The 15,652-nt window shown below is 54.2% G+C and overlaps 1 protein-coding gene across 2 annotated transcripts in view; it reads left to right on the top strand.

The window, feature by feature from the left end:
- CEP164 (centrosomal protein 164) overlaps positions 1-15,652 on the top strand; it is a 49,650-nt gene extending 33,998 nt beyond the window's left edge. For both annotated transcript variants that reach the window (XM_019543087.1, XM_019543086.1), the window contains 12 exons: positions 164-247; positions 857-925; positions 3,797-3,975; positions 4,632-4,758; positions 5,536-5,603; positions 6,078-6,285; positions 7,496-7,603; positions 8,327-8,441; positions 9,853-10,218; positions 11,205-11,271; positions 12,450-12,572; positions 13,246-15,652. In XM_019543087.1, the coding sequence (XP_019398632.1) occupies positions 164-247; positions 857-925; positions 3,797-3,975; positions 4,632-4,758; positions 5,536-5,603; positions 6,078-6,285; positions 7,496-7,603; positions 8,327-8,441; positions 9,853-10,218; positions 11,205-11,271; positions 12,450-12,572; positions 13,246-13,345 (1,614 nt within the window). In that variant the 3' untranslated portion in view covers positions 13,346-15,652. The remainder of the gene's footprint in view (positions 1-163; positions 248-856; positions 926-3,796; positions 3,976-4,631; positions 4,759-5,535; positions 5,604-6,077; positions 6,286-7,495; positions 7,604-8,326; positions 8,442-9,852; positions 10,219-11,204; positions 11,272-12,449; positions 12,573-13,245) is intronic.

Here is a 15,652-nt window from a genome sequence, read left to right as displayed (position 1 = left end):
CAGGTGCCCTGGGCCCCAAAGGGCCTGCACAGCTCTTTGGCCAGCTCATTGCTGGATGTAGCCTGGGTGCACAGAGATGCTTGCTGCTCTCCCTCATGCTGGTTTTGCTCAGCGTGCCCCTTATGACAGCCTGCTCCTTCAGACATGTTTTCTTTCTGCCCAGGAGAGAAAACTCCAGGACTTGGAAATGGAGCTCGACCTGCGAGCACGAGAGGCCAAGGCCAGGTCAGCTCAGCTCCACAGCCAGGTGAGTCAGCTCCATGGGCACTTCACATCCACAGATTCTGTGCGTCCTTTCTGTTGCTAAGGGCTAGTGATACCCTGCTCCTGCTGGCTCTTAATTTAATAAACTGTGTGTGAGTGAGGATGCTCACAGAAGGGGAAGTGAGGGGACTGAGTGGTGCTGCAGTCTGTAGCCATCTGATGGCAAGATGCCAGGGTCTGGGTGTATTTCCATGTGGCTGACCCTCTTCCCACAAGCAATGGCAAGTTGCAGGCTCCATGCCTGCCAGGTCCCCAAGACAATGCAGCACTGGGGCATTCAGAAGGGCTTGTGTTATCAGTGCGCTCTGTCAGTGCCAATGCGGGGCCCAGCTGTGCAGACAAGTGGCTGCCCAAAAAGCTGGGTGAGTTCTAAGCTAACAGCACAAGTGAAAGAAATGGTGGAAAGGGATAAAGTGAGAGTGGAGAGAACAGAGACAGGCTGGCAGCAGTAGGGCAGTGGTTCCCAAAGGCCCAGGGCTTGGGGCGGTCACGTGCTTGGGTCCAACATCTCCCTTGCCCAGAGTGATGTAGAGATGTTCTCTTGTGGCTCTGCTTCATGACTTGCTCATCTGCTCTTCACTTGTGTATGCAGGAGGAGGCCATAAGGAAGAAAAGGCAGCAACTACTGGACGAGGAGAAACTGCTAGAGCAGGAGAGAAATGTATGTATGCCTGAGCTCTGTGGGACTATTTGATGTCCTCATGGTCACGTGGCGTGGGCTGCCAGTCCCTGTGGGCCACCTGCAGATGGCAGCCGGCGGTGAACGTGGACGGGGGTGCGGGGAGGGATCCAATGTTTAAAATACCCCCGAAGGGGTGGGTCCTGCTCGTTGCCGTTGTCGTTGTTGCGTTTGCTGCTGAGGCAAGGGACGACCAGCACCAGAAGACATCAATTAAAACAGTCTGGATCGGGTAACTCGTTGGCATCCGACGCTCGATGTTGTTGGCGGTTGTCTAAAAGGCTAAAAGCGTAAAAAGCTAAAAGCCTAAAACCTCAATGGGGCCGCCACTGAGTAGGGCGACCAGCGCCTTAAAAACACCAGTAAATTACGGGGGACAACAAAAGAGAAAACAGGGTGTGCCCGTGCGGGTCATAGGATCAAAACTAGTACACGGCTGTCCCGTCATTCCTGCTGCCTCCACGAGGACAGCAGTCCCGCCGGCAGCTCGACTAGGTGGGGCCTGTTTCTCCAGAGTCCAAACAGAGAAGGCAGTGCACAGAGCTTGGTTTTATCTTTAGCAGGATTCGCTTCTCTACCTCCTCCTGTACCTTGCTGGATGTGAGGAGCAAGCATCCTGCTGTACTCCTTAGTACTGTGCCTTCCTGGGTAGTAAGATTCTTGTCTCTGACGCTTGTGTTAACTGCAGAGCTGCCAGTGGGTCCGTGGGATGGTTCCTAGTAGTTTGCTGGCTGGGCCCTGCACTGGGAGACCTTAGTAGCTTCCAGCACCGAGATGAGTCCCTGCCTCTTCTGCTGCAATGTGTGGAGCTCCTCGGATGTTCCTGTGAAGCATGCTGGCTCCCTGAGCCTGTGCAGTCCCCACAGAGGGGTGAGACAAGAGCCTAGTTGGCTCTGCTGTCCCCATGGCTCTCCCTTTCAAAGATGGATGTCCTGCCTGTTCTGTGGCATTGCCGTGGCAGTGCCACAGCAACAGGACTGTCACCAGAGTCATTGTAGGCTTCATGGTCTAGAGCTGAGATGCGAAATCTAGTGTTTGTGCAGCAGTGGAACGGCTCCCAGGGTGGTACCTAGAGGCCTGTAGTCATGAGAAGGGCAGACGCAGCAGGGAGGGAGAAGAGGCTGGAGAGCAGACTGGAGAGTTGTAAGCAGGGTTAATGGGATGGAACTCAACAAAAGGAAATGTACCGAGAGCCGAGGGAAACTTCCTAACAGGGAGATCTCAGCTCTCAGTGTGTCGTCTCCCAGGAAACTGGGACTGGAGACTGCTTTAGGTGCTGTACTGCAGGCAGCTGACTCTGCACGACTCGGTGGGACACTAGAGAAAAGGACAAGAAGCAGCTGGCCTGTTTCCCAGGGCAAGTCACCTCTTCTAAATTGTTCCTGCTGGACCCTTATCTAACCTGCTCCTAGAAACCTCTGTGATAGAGATTTCACAACTGCCCTCAAATTGATTTCAGTGCTTAACAAGCCTCCCAGGTAAAAACATGTTCCTGATGTCTAACCTCAATCTTCCTTGCTGCAGTTTACTGACTTCTACAATCCCAGTGGACATGAGGAATAGTGTATAACCTCTCTCTTTACTGCACCGTTTTGTACAATGGTGACTGTTTTCATGTGTCCCATAGTGATAGTGTAGCCATCATGGGCCTTGGAGCATGTGAGAATCAAGCTTTTGTAGGGAATGTCCTTACTGAACCAGCCATAGAGCTGGGACAGATGGTAGACAGGCTTTAGGGGAACACAGTGCCCTTCCTCAGGGCAAAGGAAGAGGCAGGTACTGCCTCAGCTAAATGCTGGATAGAAGAGTTATTTCTGGGGAATCCTGTTAGATGAAGGTGATTACTTAGAAAGGGGAGTGGGCTGTAAACTTTGGAGCAAAGAGAAGTCATGAGAAGTAGCTGCAGACCAGGTGAAAACAGCTGAAATAGATTAACTGGATTACAGAAAAGAGTAAACCCATTCAAAACGGGGAGGGAGCACAGAGAGGTTAGCCAAGGTGCCAGGTAACTTGTAAAGTGCCATAGTCTTATGCCCAGGCCTGGCGTTGTGGAGGAATCATGTACGTTTCCCTGAAGATAGTTGTCAGTCACCTTTGGGAGAACAGTTTTCACTGAACAGCCGCTCCATCCCTGACCTCAGGCCTTGTCCTCAAGGGGAAAACCACACAGCTTTACAGGATGTTGAGGCCAGGGGCTTGACACAGACCATGGTGTTTTGGATCATTCTATCTACCTGACATGAGACGCAAGAGCCAGATCTAGCGTCTGACTTTGCCCCTGGGAATGCAGCCTGGGAGGAGACAGTGCTGGCTAAGCCGCCTTGTGACTGAATTCACCTAGCACGTGGCCCAAAAGGGACAGTCTCTACCTGCCCCAAGTAGGTCAGTGTTGCTAGGCTCACCTGGGCCATGAGATCCATTTTCAGCTCTACCTCCTCCCATGTCTCGTTGAAAACAGCCTGTGCAGAGGCACAGAGAAGGGGCAGCATGGACCCTGATGTCCTGAGGAATCCCGGTTGCTGTCCTCTATACTGATCCATGCTCCCTGAATTGAATGCTTAGCCTTCACCCCCTATCTTGATGGCAGCAGGATCTGAATGCTGGCAGTGATGGGTATCATGCAGCTCTGATGCAAATTCCTGCAGAGTTCATGGTTCTTCTGATATGGGGGTTCTGGGTCAGGGCCAGTTTCTGAGTAAAGAAAAGCTGTGACAAAGCTGGAGGAGGACAACAGGCTTGCTGTATGTGCTGGGGGCTCCTAGCTTGGTTTCTTGTGCAGCACATGTGTGTCTTGCACGTTGCATGCTTTTATTTCAGGAAATCACAGGGTGTAAATGTTCATGTCCCTTTCAGGAGGTGATCTTGGCTGCTCAGCTCCGCTTGGAGGAGTCTCGGAAGGAGCACACAGACCTCATGGAAGCCATCCGAAAGCTGCGCCGGACTCTCCAGGAACTCCAAGATCAAAAAGCTGAATTAGAGTCTCAGGTGGACTTGTTGCAGTCCCGAAGCCAGAGGCTGCAGAAGCGAATCAGGTGCAGGAGTGGCTCCTCTTGTGTTTGACCCCCTCCAGACCCTGGAGTTGTTAAATGTTGGCACCCTGCACCCCTGCAGAATTTCTGAGGAGCAGAGTTGCTCGTTGGGCAAGCAGGTGACCAGGGGCCAGAGCTCCTGGGGGCTGATCCCAGATTGACTGGTAACTCTAAGTTCAGGATAAGCCACTTAGCTCCTGCAGGCCTCACTGTCACCCTTCAAAACCTGTTTCAAATACTTGGCATCCTCATAGTTGTGCTGTGAAATAATATTTGTAAAATGCTTTGCGGAACTAGGGTGAGAGACTCAAGGGGAGTAAAGGCCTGTATGGGCCAGGAATGAGCCAGAGCGTGGCTTGCTTTCTCATTGTTTTAAGGGTTGACAGTGGCCCAAACTGACTTAGCCAGGTGGTGGCAGAGACCTGCTACTCAGCTTTTCCATACACAAGCCCAGGAGGCTGTGCTTATGAGTCTGGCTGGAGCCAGCGATGGCTAGACTGCAGCTCCTGAGCTATGCAGGGCTTTGTGGGTTTGCTGCTGCAGCTCTGGATAGTTTTCTAGAGAGCTAGTTTCTGCATGCTTGTTTGTTCTCACGAGCAGCATCACTCAGCATCTCTGATGCCTCTTCCTTCCTGCATACCTGGCGCCTTTGGCGGCAGTGAGCTAGAGGCAGCCATCAGGAGCAAGCAGGACTTGCTGAAGGAGCTAGAAGCAGAAGACAGCACAGCATCTCCACGAAGGGAAGCCGAGCTCCATATTGAGGACCTGAAAGAGACAATCCGCGCTGTGAGTAAAAGCATTTCAGCTCCCGCTGCCTTACGGCTAGAATCTCCAAAAGCACTTGGAGCTGGGGAGGTGGGCACAGTCCTGCTGGACGTGGCAGCGCAGGTTTCTGCCTGGCTGTGCTGCCTTGGGCTGCTGCTGCGGACTGCGCTTGACCAAGGTTATTTAATAGAGAAGCAGAAGCATTAGCCCCAGCTTGTCCACTAGACAGGGGCTGGGTCCCGCAGTGCATTCCTGGCTCTGCCCAAGGTTGGAAATATGCTGCTGGGCAGCACACTTCTTCTTCGCTCAGTGAGCCTCCATCCAGAGCTGGCTGGGCTGGATCTGCAGAGGCACATCGGGGTCATCTGCAGTAACTGAAAAACAGCAAATTCCCACACAGAACCATGCCTTACTAGAGATCTCTGGTTCGTGTTATATTTTTTGGTTGGTGTTAAATACGAGAGTCTTCTCTCATCCCTGAGAGGAGAGTGAGAGAACGCATCGCTGTGGCTTTGAACTCTCATCCCAGGTTTCCTGGGGGGGTCTGTGCTTGGATCACCTTTGTACAAGCCTTGGACTGGGGAACCACGGGAGGAAGGCAAGTCCAGGAACTGGAGGGAAACCTCTGCTTATTTTTCCCTCTTCCCCACATGGAAGTACCTCTGCAGTGCCCCATTCCGGGGGCAGGTTCACTGATGCTGTGATTTGAGTTTGCACTGTGTTATTAGGCTTCTTGGGACCCGGGGTCCAGCTTTTATTTGCATATTAATTGATGTTTGAAGTGTCTCACCTCTCCAGCACTCCTCAAGACAGACGGCTCCCCTGCCCTTGCAGAATCACGAAGATGGCGACCTCTGGCTTGATGAGTAAGCACCGGCCACCTTGAGAAGTGCTGTTGCTGAGGTTTATGTGCTGACAGCGAGTCACTTGGCACAGTGGAGCCATCCATGGCTTGCAGTTTAGAGCACATGGGCCAAGAGGAAAAGGCCCGCTGCAGTGCTGTGCCCTTCCTCAAAGCATCCCATCAGGACAGGTCACAGCCCTTTGATTAGTGCAGCTGTTGGCTGATGAGTCAATGACATGTAGTTCTTAGCTGGTGTGCAAAGCTGATACAGCTACAGAAAGGCTCTGGCAAGCTCGTTAACTGCCTCCCAGAAGCTTGCATTCTACAGCTGTAGCCACCCCATCACCTGGGAGGGCTTTTATCACACTTGTCTGGCCTGTTCTGGGGTGAACTGGAAAGCCAAACCCTCTCCAAACTGCTGCAGGTTGGGGGGAAGTGTAGATAGACTTCTGGGCTAGTGGTGTGCAAGCACTCTCCCTTCTGCTCCCTTCTGCAGCATACGGCACTACATCTCCGCACAAGGCATCTCCATCAGGAATGCCAAGGAGTTCCTGGAGCGCCAGACTCGCTCCATGAGGAAGAGGCACACGGCGCTGAAGGCCGCGAGGCAGCAGTGGCGTCACGACATGCAGCAAGCGCAGGAGGCGGTGCAGGATCCTGACAGCTCACAGCTGCTGGAGGGTGTGCGCCAGAACCTGGAGGAGGTGACTAGCACTGCTCTGGCTCAGAGTGTGGGGGGGATTGTGAGATTGGGAGCTCTGAGGCTGGTGATTTCTTTTTGCTTCTGCTGCAAGTTGCCTTCTGTGCTGCTGAGGTTCAGGTGCCTAAAAGTGGCCCTGACTGTGGGTGCCCAGTCTTAGACCCAGGGACCATGACTGCAAGTGTAGTTTATGGCAGGTGGAGGTGTTCTCCCCTCCTAGGTGTTAGCACCCAGGTGTCTTCAGCTAGGCACCCAATGTCAGCACTAATCTCTGCCCATGTCATCATCCCCATCCATAAAACAGAGATTAAAATCCTTGCCTGCGTCACAGGGTGGCTGTAAAGATTAATTCATTAAGGTTTGTAAGCCCTCTGAGCCCTCTGCTAGAAGGCACCTTGAAGATGCTGCACAGTGCTGGTGGTGTTAGCATACCCTTGGGAATGTAGCTTACTAGGCTTCAAAATGGAGGGAATGTGTGAGTTTAATATTATTTGAATCAATGTCCAAAACCCTGTGGGTGCTGCTAGATCATGCATTTATTGCTGCACCTGCCAATTGCAAAGCAAGGACCTGGTGACACGGATAGTTCTGATATGAGCAGGTTTGTTGTTGTATCTTTGCAAGGATTCTGTACATCTTTGCAGATAGTTCCTTGTGTCTGTGCTAGCTCAGCTAATACATAAATGATACTCTGGGACTGCTGCATCACCAGTGAGATGTGACCCTGTCATGAAGCGTGTCAGTGTGTGGCAGAGCACACGAGTCTTCCACAGCTGGAAAAGGGAGTGGAGAGAAGTTGGAAATGGGACTGGAATTCAGAGGGTGCTAGCCAGCTGTCCTCCGGCCTGGCCACCAGCCCCTGCAGTCTTCTGTGAATGTTGCCAGGGGATTTCCTATGGCTAGAGGTGAATGCAGTCTCGATCTGTAGGTCAGATCTGAGCAGCGTGACCACAAAGCGCTTGGCCTTGTGGAGCACGGATTGGTCTCTTAGCAGGTGCGAGACCCCCTAGATCTGAAGCATTAGTCTTCTAAGCATCTTGTTGCCCTGCTTCATACTACTAGAGACTTGGGGGTAGCGGGGCTCTGAACCCTGGACCACAACTGCCCACGTCCAGGTGAAATCAGTTCTAAAGATAACTCCAGGTCCATAAAGCCGTTTGTCTCCTGTTCCTCGTTCTGTTTTCCTCTGTGGCTGACATATGGCACCCCTGCAGGAAGCAAAGCAGTTGGACAAGATGAAGTCAGCCATGAGGACAGGACAGGTGCTGTTGAAGAAGAAGGAGGAGAAACTGACCCAGCTGGAGTCTTCGCTTGTGGAAGAGGTAACCTCCAGCTGCTCCACCACTCGGTGTCCCATGGCCACGTGCCCACTGAGCCGTGTCCAGTGACACTCAGAAGCTCCACCCGAGCTGAGGGTTTCGTGGGGCCTCGGGTCCAGCAAGAGAGGTTTAGTCTTGCAGCAGGGTGGCGGTGGCTAGCAGAGTGGGGTGGCAAGTAGCATGTGCTCTGAGATCTATATAGTGTGTCTGCATATGTGAGTAGTGGGCGGAGGAAGCAGGTCGCAGAGCAGGAGAGAGCTACACACCCAGTTAGAGTGAATGTCTAGGTTTTACCAGCTCTGCAGCCAGGGCAGGGCCTGGGGTGGAGGGCTTCTCATCAGTACCTTGCCAGTTATGCTGTTGGCATGAGCAAAGGCCTCAGGTGGAAAATGCCTGGTTGTTTAGTGCAAGATGAAGCAGCACTTCATTTGAGCCTGTTGTGACCCCAGGGACATGAGGGGAAATGCCACTGCGTGCTGGTTTAAACAAGAACATCAGTCCCAGTCTCTGCCGTGGGTGAGGCTGTGTGAGCCAGCAGGTTCCTCTTCACCCTCTGATGGAAAGCCATCAGGGCCTATGTGGCAGGTCACCAGGGAAGGTGACCCTGGGTGGGATCCAGTCTAGGGTGTACATGTGTGAGTCAAGGCTCCGGGCAGTCCCTGGGGCGCTAGGGCTGGTTTTGTGAAGCAGGCATGTGCCCTTCCCCTAACCCCTTTTCTTGACCAGGTGTCTGACGAAGACACCCTGAAGGGAGCTGCATGCAAGAAGGCGGTGACCTTTGACCTCAGCGATTCAGAGGACACAAACAGTGTGGCCAGCTCCGATGCACCTCGGCATACACGTGAGTTGCAGGTGTGGCCAGGGAGTGGTGTGTCAGCCACGTGCACGTTGCCACGTGTCCTGGTGCAGATCCAGCTGTCCCGCCTTCCCTCTCCATGCGCCTTGTTCTTGCTTGGGCTTGTTGCAGTCTCGTTCCCACGGGGCAGGCGTGCTGCAGGAGGGGATTGTCCCCTACCATGGAACTGTGTCTGTGTGAAACGGAGTGAGAGCAAGAGTGCTTCCTTGGAAGTGGGGGTGGTGATTCCACTGCAGAGCATACAGTGTGCGTGGCTTGCACTCTTGTGCCCCATGTCATAGACGGGAGTGGGCCTGCGTTGCCCTGCCTCTCAGCATCTGTCCTGCCAGGATTGGCTTGGCTGGGCCTCTTCCACCTGCCATCTCCCCAGCAAGAGGGGCTGTTGCCTTAGTCTTGAGTCCCTTTGTGGTTGCTCAGGGGACCTGTGGTTGTGAAGTGAATAGCTCTGGATGACTAGGTGCAAAGGGCAACAGGACCATGCTACTGACCAAGAGGCTGGCACAGCTGCTGGCTGCTCCTTTATTAGCAAGCCTTGTTTTGAAGTCACCTGCATTGGTTGCCGAAGCTTCAGACTCTCCCCGTGTGGGGCTGTAAGAACCAGGCTGGTCCTTTCCCTCGCACAGAGCTGTCTTGGGATGTTTGTCAGCCTGGGAAGTGTCGTTCCATCTCCTTGTTCAGTTTGTTACAGGGCTGACGGGCCAGCAGGCTCAGGGATGGGAGGTCCTGTGGGTGTCTCTGCAGAGGATTTCTCCTTAAATAGCAAATCTCTCGTGAGCCGAGAAAGGTGGTTAGCCATGTGAGCCTGCAGTCAGGTGGAAGGCAGGGTAGAGTTACACTGCAGAGACTAACCAAATCAGGGATGCACAGCAGAAGCTGTTGGAAGCAGTGGCTTGCTTCATAAGATGCTGTCTGCCATAAACATGGCAGAGCACGGTGGGGCTGTGAGCATGGTCCCTGTTCTGGCTCACACAGGAAGATGGAGAAAGGAAGGGGACTCCTGCTCGTTCACAGGCTCCAAATCAGAGTTGACACTGCACGCTTTAGTTTGAGATGAGGTCCCCATTCCTCATCCCAGCTCAGTCCCCAGAACACCAAGGCTCCTGGGCTTTTTCAGCTCTCTCACCATCTACTGCATGCCCCTGCTGCCTTCCACTCCTCTGCTCATCAGCATCGATGTGAAGGTCCCCTGGTATCTCCTCAGCCAAACACTGCTCTCTGTTCCTTACCGCTTAGCTGGGCCTGACAGAGCTCAGCCTCTGATCATCTTGGGGCGGAGCGCAGGGGAGAGCGAGTGGCTGCGGCTGGGAGATTCGAGAGTAGCGTTGGTTGTGGGTGCAGCTTGGTGTCTCCATCACGTCCTAGCCTGCCAGTCATCTCTACTTCCCTCTGTTGGTAGGTGACTTGAACCCACCTCTCCAGCTCCCCCAGCCCGACAGGATCCAGCACCTCACAGACTCCCTGCGGCGCATCAGCAGCGAGTTGAGTGGAGTCCTCAGCATCCTGGGCTCCTTGAGTCATCAGCAGTCTCCTCTCTTTGCCTCCACGACGGTGCCACTGTCCCCGCTGCCCAGGGATGGCATCCCGCTTTCCACATACACGTCGCTGGCGAGAGTCCAAGCTGCTGGCCCCCTCGTGCCTCCTGCCAGTCTTCCTCTGGCAAACCAGCGGTCATGGAGCACTGGTCTCCACTCCGGCCTGTCTTCCACAGCCAGCCAGTCAGTGGACAGCATGCTGGCAGAGAAGTGGCGCAAGTATTTCCCAGGTGAGGACATGCCATGGTCAATCCCCCTTTGGGATACACCTCTCAAGTCTCTTGGTTTTGGTGGTTCTGCAGTCACCATCATGATGGAGGGCAGGGATGTAGCTGTCACCAGCTGTCTGGCAGGACCACAAGGCCTGGCAGAGCCAGGCAAGCTGGCACAGATTTGGAAGCGCTGCATTTCACTCCCTGGCACTGCAGTTGCTGATCGCCTCCCCAGCAGAGCTTTTCAGCTCATGCATTAGTGCCAGGCTGCCTAGGCTTGGGAATAGGGATGGCTGCCCCGCCCCGCCCTGCCCCTGAGTTTAGCAGCTGTGTACTAACAGACCCCCTGCTCAATTCCCTCACTTGCAAGCAGTGGTGTGGAGCAGTGAGGGGAGGATGCAGAGGGTCCCGTGGGGCTGAGCTCTGTGGCTGCGAGAGATGGGGGTGCTTGCTTCTGTCAAGGATTTAAATCAAAGCACAACCTGGACAAGGGGCTGCTGGCACTCCTGGCAGCTGAGGGGGTTCATTCTGGGGTGTCCAATGCTGCCAGGGGCATATACTAAGCATCCCCTCCCAGCCCCATCCATTCTGTGTGGAGTCCTCTCTGGCTTGGTGCCAGCATTGCCAGTCCATCCCCTTCTACCCAGTGTGAGTCCCTGCGGCTAGATCCTGCCCCAGAGGCAGAATCTGGTTGTCCTGGCATGCTAATTTGTTTCTTTTCATGGTGGAAGTGATAACAGGGAGGGAGGGGGCAGTCACAGGCTTTCTTACTTCCTGTCTTCTGTTGGAAGTCAAATGGGAGGCCCCAGGGGATCTTGCAGCAGAGTTTCCCATGAGCATGTGCTACAGCATCATTCAGAAGCACCTCAGTATGTGCTTTCACCGGCAGGTACAAGACGGTGGCCAGGGACAGCGACAGCCCTGGGGTGCGCAGGATGGACCCAGAGGAGATCTCTGCTGTATTTAATTCTTCCCTGTCTGTATTTAATTTCTGTCTCTTCTAGGCGGGTTCCCGACGTTCAATGGAAGCTCTGCCCCTCCGGACAGCAAACTAGGTTACCTGCCTGCTGGGTGAGGCTCCTTTCTCTTGAGTGTGGCTATTTCATTGTGCTTCTGCCACTTCTCTGCCATGGTTTGTAGGTCAGCTGTGATTTTGCTCTGACCTACTTGTTACTTAAATGGGTTAGGTTCTGAGTGCAGGTTAGGAGCCAGCTTCCCTTTCCAGCTGTGTCAGGCTCTTACAGCACCGCAGCTAGTGGGGATGATGCTCGCATTCGAGGGCCGGAATAGCCAGGGCATTGGCACCAGGCTGTGTGCAGTTTCCCACTTCAGTACAGGGCTGGCTAGGAGCTGCTGTCCTTTTGTCTAAGCTGTGGAGCTCCCTAGCAGCCAGAAATGCCCTCTTGCACTTCCAGAGAGTCCTTCTGGGGCTAGTTCCTGAGGGCTGCAGCTACACAGCTCTACAGTCATCCCAGTGGCCATCTGCAGCCTGCCCCTGCAGCTGTGTCACCTCCTCTGCAGCCTGGGAAGTGCTGGTTCTCTTCTCCTCTGGTCGAGGGGATGGAGCATTCAGGCACCCGCCTGGCTCGCGTTCAGCCACAGCCTTGTGAACGCTGCCAGGCTTTCAGGTGCGATGGCCGTGAGGCAAACCCTTGGCGGCGGTGGCAGCAGCTGTGGAGCTCTCTGCGGGCTGTGTTGTGGGCCCAGTGGGCAACCACAGAGGTGGTTTCAGAGCAGCCTGCCTCCCAGCAGTGAAGGCAGCTGTTTCCCCCTGGCCCACAGACCTGCTGGCCAGTCCCTGGCAGTGAAGAAGCACTCAGGAGCATCATTTCCTGGGCTAGCTACTCCCACGGCTCTGCCCACTGGAACGCCCTCGTATTGTTAAAGAGGCCCGGTGTCTGCCTAGTGTGCGCACCTGTCTGCGCATCCACAACCCGCTTGAGTCGCGCTGCAGATATGGAGCCCGCCAGGGCTTTTCCTGCTAGGTGGGACCTGCCAACCGGGAGGGAGTGGGGAAGTCAGGACTCCTCCAGAGCCATCTGGGAAGCTGGGGCAGTTGTCAGGAGCAGGGCCCAGATGACAGGAAGCAGGGCACAGCTGGGTGACACGGTGGCCAAAGCTCCATCTTACTCTGGTGGTGGGGGGAGATGAGCTGGAGCCAGGAGGAGGATGCTTGCTGTCAGAATCCAGCCCTTGCTTCCCTTCCCATTTCTGAGATCTTTTCTTCCCCCCTGCCCCTCTCGTGACAGTGAGCAAGTCCGCTTGTACCAGCGCTCCCAGGTGTGGAGCCCGGAGGCAGACAAGATGAGCATCCAGGGAATGATTGATGCCAACAAGAGATGGCTGGAAAATTTCAAGAAAGATTCAAAAGTGTATCCTTTGCCTCGATACTATCTTCATTTGTGCTTCTGCTGCTGGGTGGGAGATGGAAGCAGGGAGCAGATGGGGATGGGGAGCCAGCGGGGGAGCTTTCATGCCTTTGGGGCCCACCACGTGGGCTTGTGGTGCTGGCAGTCCCTCGTGAGGTGCTAGTGAAGAGGCACAAGGTGGCGGTACGTCAGAATCGAGGTGGCTGGATGAAGCCCGCTGTCCAAGCGATGGGGGCTGCAGCATCTCTGGAGGAGGGGAGCCAGCAGCATTGCAGGAGGATGCATCACAGGGTTCCTCCCAGAGCAGGTTGTTTCACAGACACCCAAAAAGCCCCCTATGGCTAGAGACCACAGGGCCTGCATCAGGCAGGTGGTCGGAGGGGAGAATTGCTGCTAGGGAAAAATCTGTGCTGCGAGGGGGATGATCCAGGCTGCTTTGCTTGCCCTTTGCCTGCAGTGTTTTGGGGAGCTGCAGACCACCCCCATGCAGCACACATACGGCCCCAGCAAGCTGTCCTGGCTCCATGAGACCTTTGCTAATCCTGCTTTAATGCTGCTGGCCTGGAAGCCAGAGGTCTACATATGGCATATAAGCACAAGGTGCGGGGCCCATTTGCCATGTCTGTGCATGCGTCTCCCCCATGTCAGCCAGGCTTTTCCTTCACCAGCCTGCCAGGCCTCTCTTCCCAAGCACACAGAAGCTGTCTGTGAGCAGCCCAGACCTGGTGCAGCTTGGCCTGGATGAAAACAACCAGATTAAAGTGTATCACTACTAAGAGGTTGTGGACCCTCCGGTGAGACATGGCAGTCCCAGCCCTGTGCCCCACAAGTGCCTGGTGAGATGGTGATGTCGCTGCAGTCCCCTGCAATACACGGTACAGCAGAGATCCACAGGGCTCTTTTGCTTTGCCCTTGAAATAAAGTCTCTCCTTCCAGGAGAGTGGAGGAGGGAGGAAGCAAACTTCCCCAGTGGATTCTTTTAATCCTGTAATGTGTCCAAATATACTTTATAGACTGTTTAATCCAGTGGTGAAATATCAGGGCTTCAATAAATCAACAGTTCCCTCATTAGTATTCCAGCAATCACATGATGAAGCTGTGAATCACCGAGGACTTTGAATAACGTGTTGAGGGGAGGAGGTGAATTCCAACAGAAAACTGTCGCCAGAAGAAATATTCAGGAAATGAAGGCACTGTTGATGCACAACAAACATTGGTGTCAGGTGAACTCAGTCACCAGCCCTCTGTGATACATCCTTGAGCTTGGGAGCATGAAAAGCAAAATGTCTGCAATTATGTTTTATACACTGAAGCACAGAAGTGAGAGCAATGGAGGTGAGAGCCTCTGGGCCCCGTGCCGGGCCGAGCCGATGCCACGTTTGTCTCCTGGACCTGTCCTCTTGCCACCTCCACCTAGGGACACCAGGGTTTCCTTTCATGCTGAATGTTGAGTGTATTTCTAGCAGAAAATGTTTACGAGGTTTCGCAGTGCCTCAGTCATGAGGCTCAGCCATTGCTCAGGGGACAGCAGAGGCAAAGCCTCTGGGACCGTTTCTCTTTGTCAGGCAAAAGCCAGGTGGTGCTCAGCGAGGCTGCCTTACCCGGCATATGCTGGGGAGGAGACCACCCCTGTCAGAACTGCCTGGGTCTGATCAGGACTGTTCTCAGAGCCGTTTTAGGAGCCCACGTGCATCCCCTCACTCACCTGAGCAGGTCTGCCTGACACAGAGCCTGTGGCCATTTGCACTAGTGCATCCCTGGCATCAGCGGAGCTGGTTTGGGATGAGGGGAGTGGCCATGACTCCATATACCTTCCCTGCAGTGCCCAGAACACCCACACTGAGCAGTCCTACAGCTGGGGTCCAGGCCTGGGCCTGGCACCATGGGTCCATCCATGAGGCCAGAGCTGAGGTTGATGGTGCACGAGGCAAAGTAATGCCCGGCTGTGAGCCAAAGCCTGCTGCGAGGTGACTCCGCAGGGCTTTGGACCCATCCCACAGGCACTTGGAGTTGTTTGGTGATTAAAAACCCACTGACCTCCAGACATCTCAGGGCAGCGGGAGGATGCAGGGAGGCAGCATGGGCTGGTGCTTGATTGGTGTCTGTTATCCACGCATCGTCTGCACTGGCATTTGCAAAACATTGATACCCACAAGTGCTGCTTGTGCCATCATTTTGGCTGGAAGAGTTTGCATTAAGGGGATACCCACTGGTGAGAGAGAGTCTTTGCAAACCACTCGCATGCAAGGAGATGGCTCCAGGAAGGGCTGCTCACATGGCTCCTCTTGGATGGAGACATGAGGAGAGGAAAGCGGAGCAGGGAGAGGGACCCTGGTCCGTACACACTGGCACATGCTGCGGGGAATGTCTAGGTGCAAATAGAAAGCTGCTTCTCTGTTCAAGATGCTGTTCTTGCAGCACCTCTGTTTTGTAGCCATTTTCCACATAAATTGCTGCTGTGCACTGTTCAGACGACCTGCTTCCCTTTATGCAGGGATTTGGGAGCACGTGGGTGAAGAGATGGGTCTGAACGTAGGGTCCTTCCCTGGCTGAGAAGGCAGAGGGCTGGCGATGTCTCTGGGAGATGCTGGGTTAGACATACCATGCTGAAGTCATTGCTTAAGGAAAGACACTCCACCTCTGCTGATTTAGCGCTGGGGGAGAGAGATGTTGAATGCCCGCTGAGCCTGGCACCTTTCCTGCAGAATCCGTCTCAGGATAAGGGTGTGGACCCTAGCGTGGACCCCCTGAATGTGCTACCAGATTACACAGAGCCCAAGGCAAGGGGTTGCCCTTTGTCCTCCTGCCATGAGACAAAACCCAGGGAAGCCCCTGACAGCCCCTCTCTCATCCCGCCTGCCACAGCCCTGAAGAGCTGGCAGCTGCATGAGCCTCTGCCCAGCACGTGGCTGGAGACTCCAGGCTGTGCGCTGCAGTGAACCGGACACCTCAATAGGGATAAAAGCCTATTTTATTAACGAGAATGCTGTGCTTCTGAATCAGGTTTATTTTTTCCCTTTGAATCTTGTGATATCAGCTGTATCTTTTATATATAAAATAAATCTGCATAGGCCTATTTTGGA

The sequence above is a fragment of the Crocodylus porosus genome, unplaced genomic scaffold (assembly GCF_001723895.1).
Source record: "Crocodylus porosus isolate Cpor-Errol unplaced genomic scaffold, CroPor_comp1, whole genome shotgun sequence".
NCBI classification, from domain to species: Eukaryota; Metazoa; Chordata; order Crocodylia; family Crocodylidae; genus Crocodylus; species Crocodylus porosus.
The sequence above is the reverse complement of the archived record's forward strand: the minus strand, read 5'-3'. Positions and strand labels throughout refer to the sequence as shown.